The sequence below is a fragment of the Prionailurus viverrinus genome, chromosome C1, assembly GCF_022837055.1.
Source record: "Prionailurus viverrinus isolate Anna chromosome C1, UM_Priviv_1.0, whole genome shotgun sequence".
NCBI classification, from domain to species: Eukaryota; Metazoa; Chordata; class Mammalia; order Carnivora; family Felidae; genus Prionailurus; species Prionailurus viverrinus.
The window spans coordinates 25,676,958-25,690,955 of NC_062568.1; the positions used below are offsets into that span (position 1 = coordinate 25,676,958).

The 13,998-nt window shown below is 36.2% G+C and overlaps 1 protein-coding gene across 4 annotated transcripts in view; it reads right to left on the bottom strand.

The window, feature by feature from the left end:
• Nucleotides 1–13,998, bottom strand: part of PARD3B (par-3 family cell polarity regulator beta) — a 1,023,096-nt gene that overhangs the window by 350,723 nt on the left and 658,375 nt on the right. For all 4 annotated transcript variants that reach the window (XM_047872373.1, XM_047872372.1, XM_047872376.1 and 1 more), the window contains one exon: nt 6,677–6,721. In XM_047872373.1, coding sequence (XP_047728329.1) covers nt 6,677–6,721 — 45 coding nt within the window. The remainder of the gene's footprint in view (nt 1–6,676; nt 6,722–13,998) is intronic.

Consider the following 13,998-nt stretch of genomic DNA (forward strand, 5'->3'; position numbering starts at 1 on the left):
AATGACGTCTTTACTTCTCATTTCCACTCTCAAGTACAATGGTCACCTATGCGCATATAAAATCCCTACTCCTTCCCAGCTCATACCACCCTGCCATACTTCCCTCTACTCCTGCCTCTCATTCTACTCTACTACCTTCACTCTCATGTGACTTAATACTCCACAGCTCTGGCACATATGGGTTTCCTCTCTATCTACCCTATTTCCATCTTAATCATTCCTGTTATCAAAAATACTTTCCTAAGCAAACCACTGTTCCAAGGAGAATAAGAGGCATGCATGAAACCAGGGCCTACACTGTAGGTTGGAGCTAAGCCCAGTGAAACACTTCTGAGATCAGCAATTCCCAGCCCACATGAAGACAGGTGATCAAGAAACGTTTGCTGTTGATTTTGTCATGCAGCATAGTTATAGCAATAGCTGGATGATACACTGAGAATCAAATTGGATCTTCTTCCTCACTCACCAAGTTTAAAAAACCCTCACAAACTCAAAGCTCTATTTCCTAAATACGTTTAATTTCCTTTCCATTTCCATTGTGATTCACTTGAACTTATGTCCACACCATCTCTTATGTGGACTCTTGCAATGGTCTCTTATTATTGTCCTTGACTTTCTGTTTTTCTTTTTGTCCTTCAAGTCACCACAGCAAAGTAATAGTAGTAGAATATAAAACTGGCCAACCCCCTTCTTTAATCGGTTTCAATTGTCTGAGCCTGTAGGATAAAATTCACATTTTTCCATTTGATAAGAATTCTGCATGATCTAGTCTCTGCTTACTGGCTCAACCTTGTATCTGTTACTCTCCACTTTGCATTTGTGACACACTGAAATCCTTATAGTTTCATGAACATACCACGATGTTTCAAATTGCATAACTTTCCATATGCTTGAAATGTGTTAGCTTATTGACCTTTTTTATTTCTCAAACTTCTATTTATCTTTCAGATCCTGCCATGGAAGCATTTCCTTACTGAAACATGACAGCCATCCCCCAATCCCAAGCAGAATCAAGCAATATTTCCTGTGAGACTTCTGCATTGTACTCTTTAGCACAGACATACCAAACCAATATTTAATTAGGCATTTATATGTCTTTTTCCCCTACCATTTCATAAAAAAATTTTTCTAAGACAGAGACCATGTCTTACGTCATTTTCTATCTCAGGTACTTGATATAACACCTGTCACAGAATGGGCACTTAATAAACATGAGTAGAACTGAAATAATTAATTTTGAAATTTGATTTGTAAAAATATGTAGACTCTATCTACTCATGAAATTCAGAGATGCACACACCTGCACCATATCTGAGTAGCAAAGACTCTAACCGCATTTCTAAGAAGGCTGATAGATTTATTTCTAATTCAATTTGATTCATTGAATTTTAGAGACCAGACTATTCAGTAACCTTTTACAACATAGGAAATACCAGAGTCGCTTCATAATCAAGTTTGTATAGGAAGAATCCTATATATATTGCTATTTTTTAATAACATCCTGAATCCCATGGAAAGGTAAACCAAGCTGGAGGATGTGAGAATGTATATATTTCTCGTGATGAAACTTATATTTAACCAATATAACAAATGACCAAAGCTTAGAAATTACCTAATAAAGATTTTTGTCCAAAACTATAGCCATATAGCATTACCTTAACCAACTAATGAGGAAAGAAACAGAGTTTAAGTCCACTACCTACTGACTCTAAGATTTAGGTCCTTATCAACAATAACAATAAAAAGCCACGAAAAGCAGTATCCAATTAAGACTCACGAAAAATGACCATAGCTGGTATTCCAAATTTTAAATGCATACTTTAATTTAGATAGTCTATAAAAGTATGAAATACTAAGACTCAACAAAATATATGAAATGCCACTTAATAACACATTGCTCTTGTATTAAAGGGACTATCTCATCACCTTTTGCTTTTAAGAGCTCTACTCTAGCTCTTTGGAAAGATCTAGAGATTTCTTTGTCCACACTTGAACATTCAAAATATAAAGTTTACACACAATGCATTTAGAACAGAATGTAAGGTCTGCCAAGTTGGTGACTTGCATATTAAACTTTTGGCCTTTGCCTTAAGGATACATGTCACATGCACATTTGCTATAATTTATACACAATACATGCACATCACATGCATATTTTCTTATACATCTCTTAACTTGGCCTAACTTTCATATAAATATGTTATAAATACAAATAATTTATATCTACATACACGCATACACACATGTAGGGAAACAGAGGCAAAAATGATCAGATCAGATGTCTCTCCCAGGCTCACTGAGTTACTATGGTAACTTACCATAAGTACTTAGGGTTACTTATTTACTTATTCCATAAGTAACCATATGGAATATATACTTATATTCCATATAAGTATAAGGAATACTTATGGTATTCCTTGTTCAGCTGGAGTTTACCAAAGGTAAGCAAGAATTCATGGGCTATCTTGATGTGTGTGTCATGTCTTCCAACTAGAACTCTATTCTTCTCAGTTCCTGGGACTGAAGTGTTAGGCACATGCTGGTTGAAAATCAACTGGCCAGAGCATAGGTTTTACCGCACAGTATCTCGGTTCATAACCTAACCCGTACTAGTTACCGGCTGAGAGAGCAAGTATTTAAATGCCCTGAGCTTCAGCCTCCTTACCAGTAAAATGTAAGATATCAAATACTTACTGGCTTCAAGGCACCTATACAGAGATATCCCCTTAGACTGTTAATGAATATTTGCTCATTAATTGATAAACTTATCTCAGAGAAGGTCTGGACTTACTGCCAACCGTTACTTTTACAGACTTGCCTGTTTTACAGCTATATAGACAGGTGTTTGAGAATGTAAGAAATTAAAATAGAAATAGGAAAGCTTTTTAGTCCATTTTGCTAATTAATATGTCAGAGCTCATAAAGAAGAACTCATCGGCTTTCTTCAGTACTGCATCATCTTAAAGAGCTGGGTCAGCAAAGATCTCTGCAGACAGTCAATACATATTAAAACAGTTCCAAGCAGTAAATCAAAACAAAAAAAATTAAGACAGAGTAAAAAAAAAGTAAAATTTATAAGTCCTTTCTGTCGGAATGTTGAGGAGCATTAAACTATCAGTTTAGGTGTCAGCTCAGAATGTAGGGCGCAGGGAAGGAAAGATTGCCTTCTCAGACATAGTTTATGAGACTGTGTACAGTCAAAATTAAGGTATAATTTTAAAAAAAGCTATGCCAAACTTGATGTCATTTTCTTCAGATTCTAATGTTCCTTAGAGTATTTAAATCATCAAAAAAAATGGTTTCATTGCTTTAAATATACCTTTTGCTGAAGTTTCTTTAACCCTCTGCATTTACTAACATTTGGGTTTCATCAGAATTCAATGAACAAGATAAGGGGACAAGTGAAAGACACCTTTTTGACTTTTAAGGCTCTCTGAAACTTGTGATTTTTCTTAAAGGAACCAATTACAAGGCATTTTGTTCTTAATCTGTCTGAGATGTCTCATCATTCCATAGACATTGACACCTCTTATACATGGAGGAAGACCATATAAGATCAACCACAGAATTATCCTGCCAGCTTCCTAGCTAAGGTCTGAAATACAATGCACTCAGGGGAAACCCCTGAGGCAAAATGTAGAAAAATCTCAAGAATACTGAATTGAATCCAGAAGGAGTGAGGGCACACTACATTTTGGGCCAAAAATGTTAGAATGATTTACCTGAGCCTTTGATCTTACCTGAGCCTTTGATTTGATCAGAGTTCTGAAGAATCAACCATTTAAAGCTTAAGCCCGGGAAAGGATGCCAAAAATATTGTCACAAATTTGGGAGGTACCCAAGGCAGACCAACAGATGGAACTTGGCACGAAATGGCTCTCTACACTCTCCATAGCTGACTCAGAAGAAATTTTAACTCCAATGAATTTATTAAAATGTTGAATATCATCCCAAATAAGAGGATGGATGATAGATTTAGGGCAGCACATACAATTTAATTTAACTTCCTGATGGTCTTGGATAGTATGAAAGCTGCCCACATTTCTATAATTAAAAAGAGACACAGGGAGATACTCTCTCTTTTTAGCAAAAGAGATAATCACCTTTTTTACTTAAATATTCTGGAGAAAAAGATTTAAGGGAGAGAAAGGTGAAACAAAAAGACACCAAATGATCTCTTTAAACACTGGCGAGACAAGTATGATCATGGAACATTAGACATTATAATCCAACTAGTAACTTGCTTAGCGGTCACAGACTGTAGCAGAATGAGATTTCAGTTATACATTAGGTGCATTTTGAAAATGATTTTGTAACTGAAAGACATTACCAGAATCAAAAGGACCCTTAATCTTTCACTGTCACTGCCACGACCGCCACCAAAGCCTCCCCAGAAACTGCTCTGCATGCACGTGGCACACATAGGGGAGCGGCATTTTACGCGAGGAATGAGTTTTTGAGGACCACTATACATTCAAGACCAATTTTCCAAAGGAAATAAATGTAAAAAGTGGGGGAGGTTATATTCTTGGAGGATATAAATTTATAACCTTAGTTGCAGATTTTCCTTTAATGTGGCTTTGTATTTTCTCAGAACTGTGTCTAATGTTTTAGAGTCCGTCTTAATGTTAGAGGCATTAACTGTCTCACTTAATATAACTCTAGACTGAATAGCATTAGGCGATTGCCTCTCTGCTGTGTTTTCTCTGTTTTCTGGTTGTTCTCAGCATTTGCACTGATGTCACAGATGGCCAATGACAAGCTCAGTGATGCTGTGAGAGGGCACACGAGTACTCAGAAGTGTAAAATAGTGAATGTTGTATGAGCAACTCATTAGTGACCAGAAATCTTTAAAACACCCAATATATTTAAGCATCATGGTTCACACGGTCTAAAGACTGTTGGGACTATTTTTATCAACCAGCTGGAGTAAAGCTGCCATGTGGAGCTTACAATTAACCTACCTGGCAGATTTTAAATTATGCCACTTTTGTCATTTCTTTTTTAATTTGGAAGTTATTTCAAGTTTTGAACTTAGGGTAATTCTTTATTAATATGTTTTATATCATACTATACAAAGACATATTCAATTTACTAAAATACTGTAGCAATTTACTACATTGCAATTTATTAAATTCAATTTACTAAAATACTGAGTTACTAAGATGTTCTCATTTAAAAAGAGTGGCAGTAACTTTTAGTTACTGGCTAACAGGAATTTTTTAGGAAGTTAAGTAAGATCAGAGTAAGATTTGATTTTCTGGAAAAAAGCCAGGAAGTTTATTTGCTCATTTTCAAAAACCAAACTGATAAAGTCTTAAAAATTGATTCTTTTTTTTTTTTTTTTTTTTTTTTTACCTTGAAGCCTACCCCAGTACATAAAAAGGCTTTAATCTTCAAGGGTTAATATGTGTAGCAAAGCTCACTACAGCAGTACCATTTAGGATGCATTTAAGGTGAAAGTAATACAGGCCATCCTTGGGGTTCCTTGGTCATGAGAACTTCGTTTTCAGGCTCCTAAAAACACTTGTAGTAGTCGAGGATTTAATGGGCAAGGATGATGGGGAAAAGCAGCATGTTGCAGTTTATCACTTCCACAAAAATCTTTTCTTTCACAGTGATCTAACCTCTTAGGCTCTTTATTAGGAGGAGCAGAAAAGAAAACAATCTAAGAGTTGTGAACCAGCCCTTCCCTGCTGTTATCACAAGAGAATATGGAGAAAGAGGAAAAGAAACAAAAAATCATAATCTTGCCCTGGAACATGATAGAAGTAATGAAGCATCAAGGCCACTTACTGCTGGAAACATAATTAGCACATAAATGCAGGAGACACTCGGTGACAGGAAAGACTTCTTTGTTTCAGAAACAGGGTTGGGGGGGCATGTCAACAAATTGTAACCCTTCTGTTATTTGGAGTGGCAAGCCTAAGAGTAAAATGGACACTTTCTCCCAGATAATGCACCCATAGAGGAAAGGGATCTCACTGTAGTATTTGCTAGCTTAGTAGCCTTAAGTGTTTTCAACTAACGTGAAAAAGCAAGGAAGAAGGGCATAGAGACAGAAGCAGGCCACTTGCTAATGAAGGGAAAGTTTGGATTTTTGCCATGAAGGTATCACATACATAACACAGAAAGATCCAGAAGACCCTTAGGGATCCCTGTGGACTTCCTGTAGAACCTCTAAGGAAGGTTCATTCATTCCTCAGTCAAAAGAAAGATTAGATGGCCATCTGGGGTGTGATCCCCTTTGATGACAAGCAAAAATATTATTCCTTTTTGAGGGCAGAGAAATGATGACACTTTTCTTATTCTGGAGCTCTTTGTAACGTGCAACTCATCACAGGAAAGAGTTTCAAACTTCCTTGGATTTTCCTTACAATTTGTTTGTTGTTTTAAGTGTTCAGCTGGCTAACAGGTTTAAGAGTTTGGGTTTTAAAATTATTAGTTTTTGGAAACCTTTATTCTTTCCTCTCAAACATTTTGAGTCAGCATACGTTATGCCACTACACACACAGCCAGGCAATAATTCATCTTTGTGGAAGTCGGAGACATCTCATGTATTAATTAGCAAGCCTTTCAGTGACGAGTGGATGGAAATAAGTTCCAACTGCTACTCAAACGCAGCCAGCAATTTCCAGGAAGGAGGATCTAAAGTCAGCTATGAGGAGTTTCTTACCCGATTTGTGATCAGCCAATGAGTGGACTTTGCTTTCATCTGGCACTGAGAAGAAATAAAAGAGACAAGGATCAGGACTGCTTGTAAATCAGCCATTTTTTGAGCAATAAATTGATATAGATTCATAAGTTAAGTCCTTTACTGGAAAAATTTTGAGGAAAAAAAGTGTTCCCCAGACTACCTGGGGCAGCTCATTTCTACTGGTAGATATTTCAAAGGCAGCTATGAAGAAATATATATATACATTAGATCATTTATGAATATAATTTCACTTTCTTTTAATTTTCAGTACTCTCAGATCTTTTAACTGGGCTATGGTTTTCATGCCTGCACAAGGAGAAATTAAACTCAAGGGCCTAGAGATGTACAATATATAATAAAATTCTTTGAGTGTAATAGCTATATATATATATATATATATATATATATACACATACATACACACACACACACACATACACACACACACACACAATACTCCAGGACTGGACTTCTATATCTGGTCAAAATGGAGTAAAAGGAAACAGATTTACAATCCCTCTTGAAAAAAAATTAAATACATAAAACATGAAACAATGGCAATTAAGATTTTAGATGTTAGGCAGCAGAGACAGAAAACAAGTGAGGTGAATCTACACTTGTTCTAGCTTATCTTCTGGAGAAAGTTTCCAGGCTGTGGTATAGGGAGGGAAACACAGCGGAGCTCAGTAAGCACCCAGTCTAAGGACTTCGAGCTGGATGTCCAGGGAAGCTAAGGTAGGTGTAGTTTGCTGGCAGAGAACTGGAGAGTATACAGAACTCTTTCTGAGATCTGCAGAGAATCGCCTCACGTCTCCAGTTGAATACTGATGATTACACACATGTGAGGAAACTACCCACGACCCGGAAAAGAACCACCCAAAAGTATAACAGGAAAAGTGTCGCAAGTTCACACAGAGCTGGGAATAGTATCTATTCCCAATAGCCAGAGTAAAAAGCTTCATAATTGAGGGCCATCAGTTAGAATATGAAGAAAAACCTTGTTTCGGTAGTGAAAAAACAATTAACCCCAGATAACATAGCTCTGGTGAAATGCATACATTTTCGAAAGACACAAATTACCAAAGCTTATGTAGGAAGAAATATATAAGCTGAAAGACCCTATAGTTTTTTTGTTTGTTTTTAATGAATTTGTAGCTGGAACTTTCCCATACAAAACACTCTAGACCCAGATGGTTTCACTGATGAATTCTACCAAACATTTAAGGAAGAAATCACACTAATTCTATAGAAATTCTTTCAGAAAATTCAGAGGAGGGAATATTTCTCAACTCATTCTACGAGGCTGGCTTGATGTTGAGACTAGCACCAGACAATGACATTATATGAAAGCTATTACCTAGTATCCCTAAAAAACATAGATGCCAACGTCTTAATCCTTAAGCACGTCTGCATGGGTTATCACTTCAATATTCAGCAACAGTTGTTCATTATTTTCTATGTGCCATTGACCAAGTTAGTCTATAAAAATCTGGTGTTCAAGGACTGAGCAAGGTGAAGTGAACTTTGCTGACAACGTTTTTCCTAACACTAGACTGGTGTCAAAGGAGTGCACGTCTCCTCCCTTTGCCTACACCATGAAGTCATACTTCACCAACCTAGTCACATATGTTGATCTTCCTGCTCCCACCTAGCTCTCCTTTTCTAAGCTATGACTTTATTGTTTAGATAACAACACTACATGTCTGCAATTTTCCTAGTATTAACTTCTTAAAAATCTTTGAGACTTTTCTTTGTATTTCTAGTTAGAGATGTCCGTCCATATTCCTCAGGTTCCAATTGTGTGCCAAATTCTAGCCTTCTCAGGTTAAAAAAAAACACAAAACTTAAAGTGGAATCTACAGTATAAAAATATTGGAAAATGACCATAATTAAAAAACAATACTACTAGTGGCTAATACTAATTGAGCACTTGTAATATGTAGCTTCTGTCCTATGCACTTTATAGCTAATAACTCATTCAACCCCAACAGCGACCTGTAAAGACAGGTATTATTATTATCATTTATTATTGTACTTTACAGATAAAGAAACTGAGGCATACTTCACAAATGAAAGATCTAGAACTAAAATACTGCACTCTAAGCCATTCTACTATATTTGTGATAAGTCACAGAAGAGTTTGTTATATTCTTTGAATATGAGTAGCATGAATGTAAGAAAACATTTTATAAACATTTATATGTTAGGAAACTAGTATCCTTTATATTTGAATATATGTTATTAATAGAAGTCTTTCTGTGGTGAGAAATATCAACAAGTGTTAGCTGTAATTTTCTTTAACATGTTTGGAAATTTGAAGTTCTAATGGGTTCAAGCTAACATATTCATCCCCATTTCACAAATGAGATACCATCAGAGTTAAAATCCAGACTTGGAAACTTGCTAGTCAAATGCAATTTGTTATAACTCCCCGAGCCTCAATCTCATCATATATGAAATGAAGATAATATTGGGGCATCTGGGTAGCTCAGTCAGTTAAGCATATGACTTCAGCTTAGATCATGATACCACGGTTCATGAGTTCCAGCCCCATGTTGGGCTGTGCTGACAGCTAAGAGCCTGTAGACGGCTTTGGATTCTGTGTCTCCCTCTCTCTCTGCCCCTCCCCTGCTCATGCTCTGTCTCTCAAAAATGAATAAATGTTAAAAAAAACATTTAAAATGAAAATAATACTGTTTCCTCCAAAGTCTTAAAGTGAAGATTGTATGTGTAAATTTATGCAAGGTACTTAGAAGATCATATAGTAAGTGCCTAATAAATGTAGACTACCATCAGCATTATTAACAGGGACCTAAATAGAAAGGCACTTTAACATGATAGCTAATAATGAGATAGATGTGGGTTGTATTTCAGCTTTACCAGGCAAGTTACCAAGTTCTTTTCAACCTTACTATCCTTGTGTGAAAAAATTAGATAAAAACACTACACAAGGAGTTGTGAGACTAAATGAAAAAAAAAATGTACAAAACACTGAGCACAGTTGAAGGTACTTATTTCTCAATAAATGAAAACTTTTGATACATGAAAATTGTGAGAGTGGTAGCAGTTGTGAATTTGATGGTGGTATTTAGGATTTCATGTACCTGGGATTATAAAGGACTAGAGGTGAAAATATTTGAGAGAATACTATGCCTTCAGGCAGGCACTTTGAAGCGTTATCTCCATGGATGATCCCACGTCTACAGCAGGTCTTCTCTCTCAGTTTACCTGTCTCTAGTTCATCTTGTAGTGTAAAAAAAGGCAAAGGAAATATAGCACTCAGACAATATAGCCTTATTATGTAGAGTTACTCTGAAAAAGGGATTCATACAAAGATAGGATTTTGTTATTTTGCTTTTGTCTTATTTTGATAGACATAAGTTATCCCATTAAACCTAAGCCAACTTACGTATTGCACATTCCTCAGCCATATTAGGTTAGACATGGTACTTCCTTACTTTTTGACTGCACACTCTATTATTCTTAGTGGGAATACTTATCATTATTTTAATTGACAATTTGAAATTCTTTAGAACACTATTTCAAAAAACAGTATAGAAAATCCAAATGGGTGATAGGCATAAAAATTAGGGGTCTTTCTCCAAAATATTCAGTGACACAGATGTCTATTTTTAGGACAGAAGATAAATGAATAAACATAATAGAAAAGAGAGGGGACTGTAATGACTTAATTAATAGAATACACTTTATTTAAAAGGTTAAATTGGGAACAATCATCTTTTATGCACACGCTTAGTGCTGGGAAGTGATTTAAATAATAGTAGCAAATGAGAAAATGAGGTAAAATTACACACACTACCACTACTTTTTTTTTTTAAATGACAAGTGTTATAATTAATACTCAACTTCCTTTATAACTCACATTACCTTAGAACTACTATAAAGTTATCTCTGGGGGGCTGGAGCTTAAGTCTAGTCATTTCACTGCATAATATTTGGATAGCACAGCAATTGGAATGGTAGCAGTATGAATATGACAGGTGTGTCATATTCAGATGCAACCTTATTTACAAGGTTGAAAAATGAGTGGGCTGGGTGTGGTAAAGGTCTTCCATTCCAAAATGGTGAGGCACCAAAAGCACCAAGTGAGAGTGTTGATGGATCAAGAGTCACAGTTTCTTGTTCTGGTTCTGATGATGGATTTTTTTTCTTTCTTTGGTTTGTTCATTCCTTCTTTTAAGTTTCCAGACCTATTGTATTCCCTTTTTCATCCTTCAGTTTTACCCAAGGACAGGTACTACTTGCTCTTGATTACTTAAAGGGATATTACAGTAATCAAAGCGACATCAGTGAAATGTTGGGACCTTCTGAAGATGAAATTCATGGCCATTTCTATTGTAACTGTTATTAAATACTTAGAGAGCACTGTGGACTTGCTCTTTTTTTCTCTGAATTTATTTAGATAATGGGATTTCTATACTGAGCTCATGCTTCCAGGCCTTCAACTCAAGACTGATGGACACTGATTTAATTCTTGTAAAGTGCTTCATAAGCAGGACACTCTTTGGTTTGGATGTTGGTTAATTCCCTGGTGCATCCTCGGGTTCAGGAAGACTTTCTTGAGAAACACAGCAACCTGATGGCCCATGTTTCTAGTTATCTTGGTTGTAGCCCTCTGAAGCTAATTAGAACTGCTCAACATTTAATGGCACCTTTTACAAACTGTGGAGAAACACACAGAGTCTTTTGACTCCACCAGGATCATTGTTAGAATTGAGAGAAACCATAAACCAAAAAAATATGGGGAGAAAATCTGTGAAAAAGATGGCACCCTGAGAGCTTATTAGAGACAAACATTAAAGTGCTTTTAATACATACATTGGCTTCCCAGTAGGATACATTTATGTTAATACGGTGATCACTTAAAATATTTTATTCTTTTGTCAAGCCTTCTCATACACTTCAAATGCATTCTCACTGGGGGAAAACAATCCCCTTGCTTATTGATAGCATTTGATATGCATTCTATAACATAAGTGACTATTAGGGACTGCACTTGCTTAATAAAAATTTGCAGAACAGTGGCAGATTTGGTGAGTTAATGGGCCCCATATGCTCTACTTATGCTGACAGAAGACAGTGTATTGCTAACATGCACAAATCTCTTCAGATAAAAACTGCCATCAGCTACAGTTACTCTTTTTGAGAATGCCAACACTATGTCATGAATGGGAAGATGCAAATGTGTTCAGATTCCCACTACTTCATACGGAGATACTTTGATGCAAAGCAGCACTCTAAAATATGATTCAGTGCATGTCTTTCATGCACAGAACTCTGTTTCATTTAATTTTTACTTCCATATCGTTGACATAGTAGAGATTGCAGTTTTGAAGGTGATGTTTGGTGCAATAAAAATCTATCTTCTAATGAGGCCATAAATACTTCTCTTTGGGTAGTTTGCTAGGAAACTAAATATCAAGTAATTCCTTGATGGTTAATAAACTTGTTTCCAAGACCTATTCCTTCAGAACTTAAAAAAAATGATGTGGTTGCCAATATTAAGAATCAATTTTCTTCTCTTTAACAGATCAATTTCTGTGCCACTGATTGATTTCCAGAATTTCTGAGAAATACAAACCTATTTCAAGTTGTAAATTAAGTTCTCTTCTTAGTAACCATAAACTATTACTGCATTAATTTATTGTGTTTTCTTATGGCAATGGCTATTTGGCATATAATGCTTCTCCTTGGGGAGACTTTCTTCTGAGTTTTCAGTACTATGAATTCTTAAGTGTTGAAAAAATTCTTCCACTTCTTGAAACAAATAAAAACTACAAAAGCAAACAAATGAAACAAGGCTTTTGCTGAAAAGAGGGTTACGCAATTAGGACAAGATGATGATGCAAATGTTTATCTCCCCATCTCTCTTGGGCAAGTCTCCTCTAAAGCACCATGTTCATCTCTGGATGTGCTCTCTGACAATATGCTAATTTGAACTCAACAGCTGAAGTGTTCTTCTAATACTATAGGGTAGCCCCAGCCACTGTGCCTCAGGATAAAAATGAGGGAGCCCCTCCCTCAGTTATCCAATTTTTCATATTTTCACAACTTTTCAGTGATCTCTTTAGAATTCCCTTTCTTTCTCCACGAATCTTAGAAGATCTTAAGTCGAGGGTTAGGAAAAGTCCAACACTTTTCATATGTTCTTACACTCTTGCCGTGATCTCATCAAGTGCATTGGAAAAATCAAATCATTCCATCATAAATTTGCTAATTCATTTGTTTTGAATGCATTCAATAAACCCTGTCTTTTCCAAAAACAATCAGATACTCAATGCTGGGGTCTAATGAGGAGATGCAAATAAATAATACATTGATATGGTACAATGAAGTAACTAGTATAATAAAGGAAGGATAAGCTTTAGGAATATGGTAGAAGGTTAGACAGACATGAAGATTCAGAAAAGTAGATAAAGGTTTCAGGCGGCTGAATATTCAAACCAATTGGTCTGTTTGACAACTTTTAGCATCGGGGGCATCTTTACTAGTGATGGCTAGGGAGTAGCATGAAAAGAATTGAAAAGCTGAAGCTTTGATGTCAAAGGGACCTGGATTGAGGCACTACTTACATGCATGGCTATGGACTAATTACTTAGTCTTTTCAAGCTTACTGAACTCATTTGTAAAATGCAGATAATGCTCCCTACCTTCAGTATGGGGCCACTTAGAGGATGGCAAAAGCTTATCCTAAAATCTAGCAGGAGCAGTTGGTCACAAATGGGTTCTGATTTTCTTTCACACCCCACTGCCTTTGCTAGGTTCTCTGAACTCTGGCACAGAAGAAGTATGTATCTGAACAGGCGGTGCAACTTCATACATCTATACAATGTACAAATAGCACATAAAATTCCTTCCGAATCATAATGAAAATTCATTCATTCTCCTGCTCTGCAAACATCCTTTAAATTCCACTTAAATGTCACCTGCTCCAAGTCATCTTCTTAGGCCTCCAGGCTGAGGTTAGAGACCAAAATTTATACACTTCTCAATTATTTGTGTATGGGTCCATTGTCCTCTAAAGTATGAGCACCTTAAGGGAGGTATATGGCTTGTTTTTCCTTGTTAGCTTAGAATCACGTTTAGCACTTTTACTCACTAATGCTTGCTGAGTGAATGGATGCAGCATATGTAAGAGTAAAGGAAGCAGCAATTTGAATAGGCCCCTTTATCCCAGGGCTCCAGACTAATGATTGGGACATATGTTTAATTGTGGTGTATATATGGTTAAATGAATGTTGAAACACACACATGTATAAACCTAGTAAAATTCCTGTGGT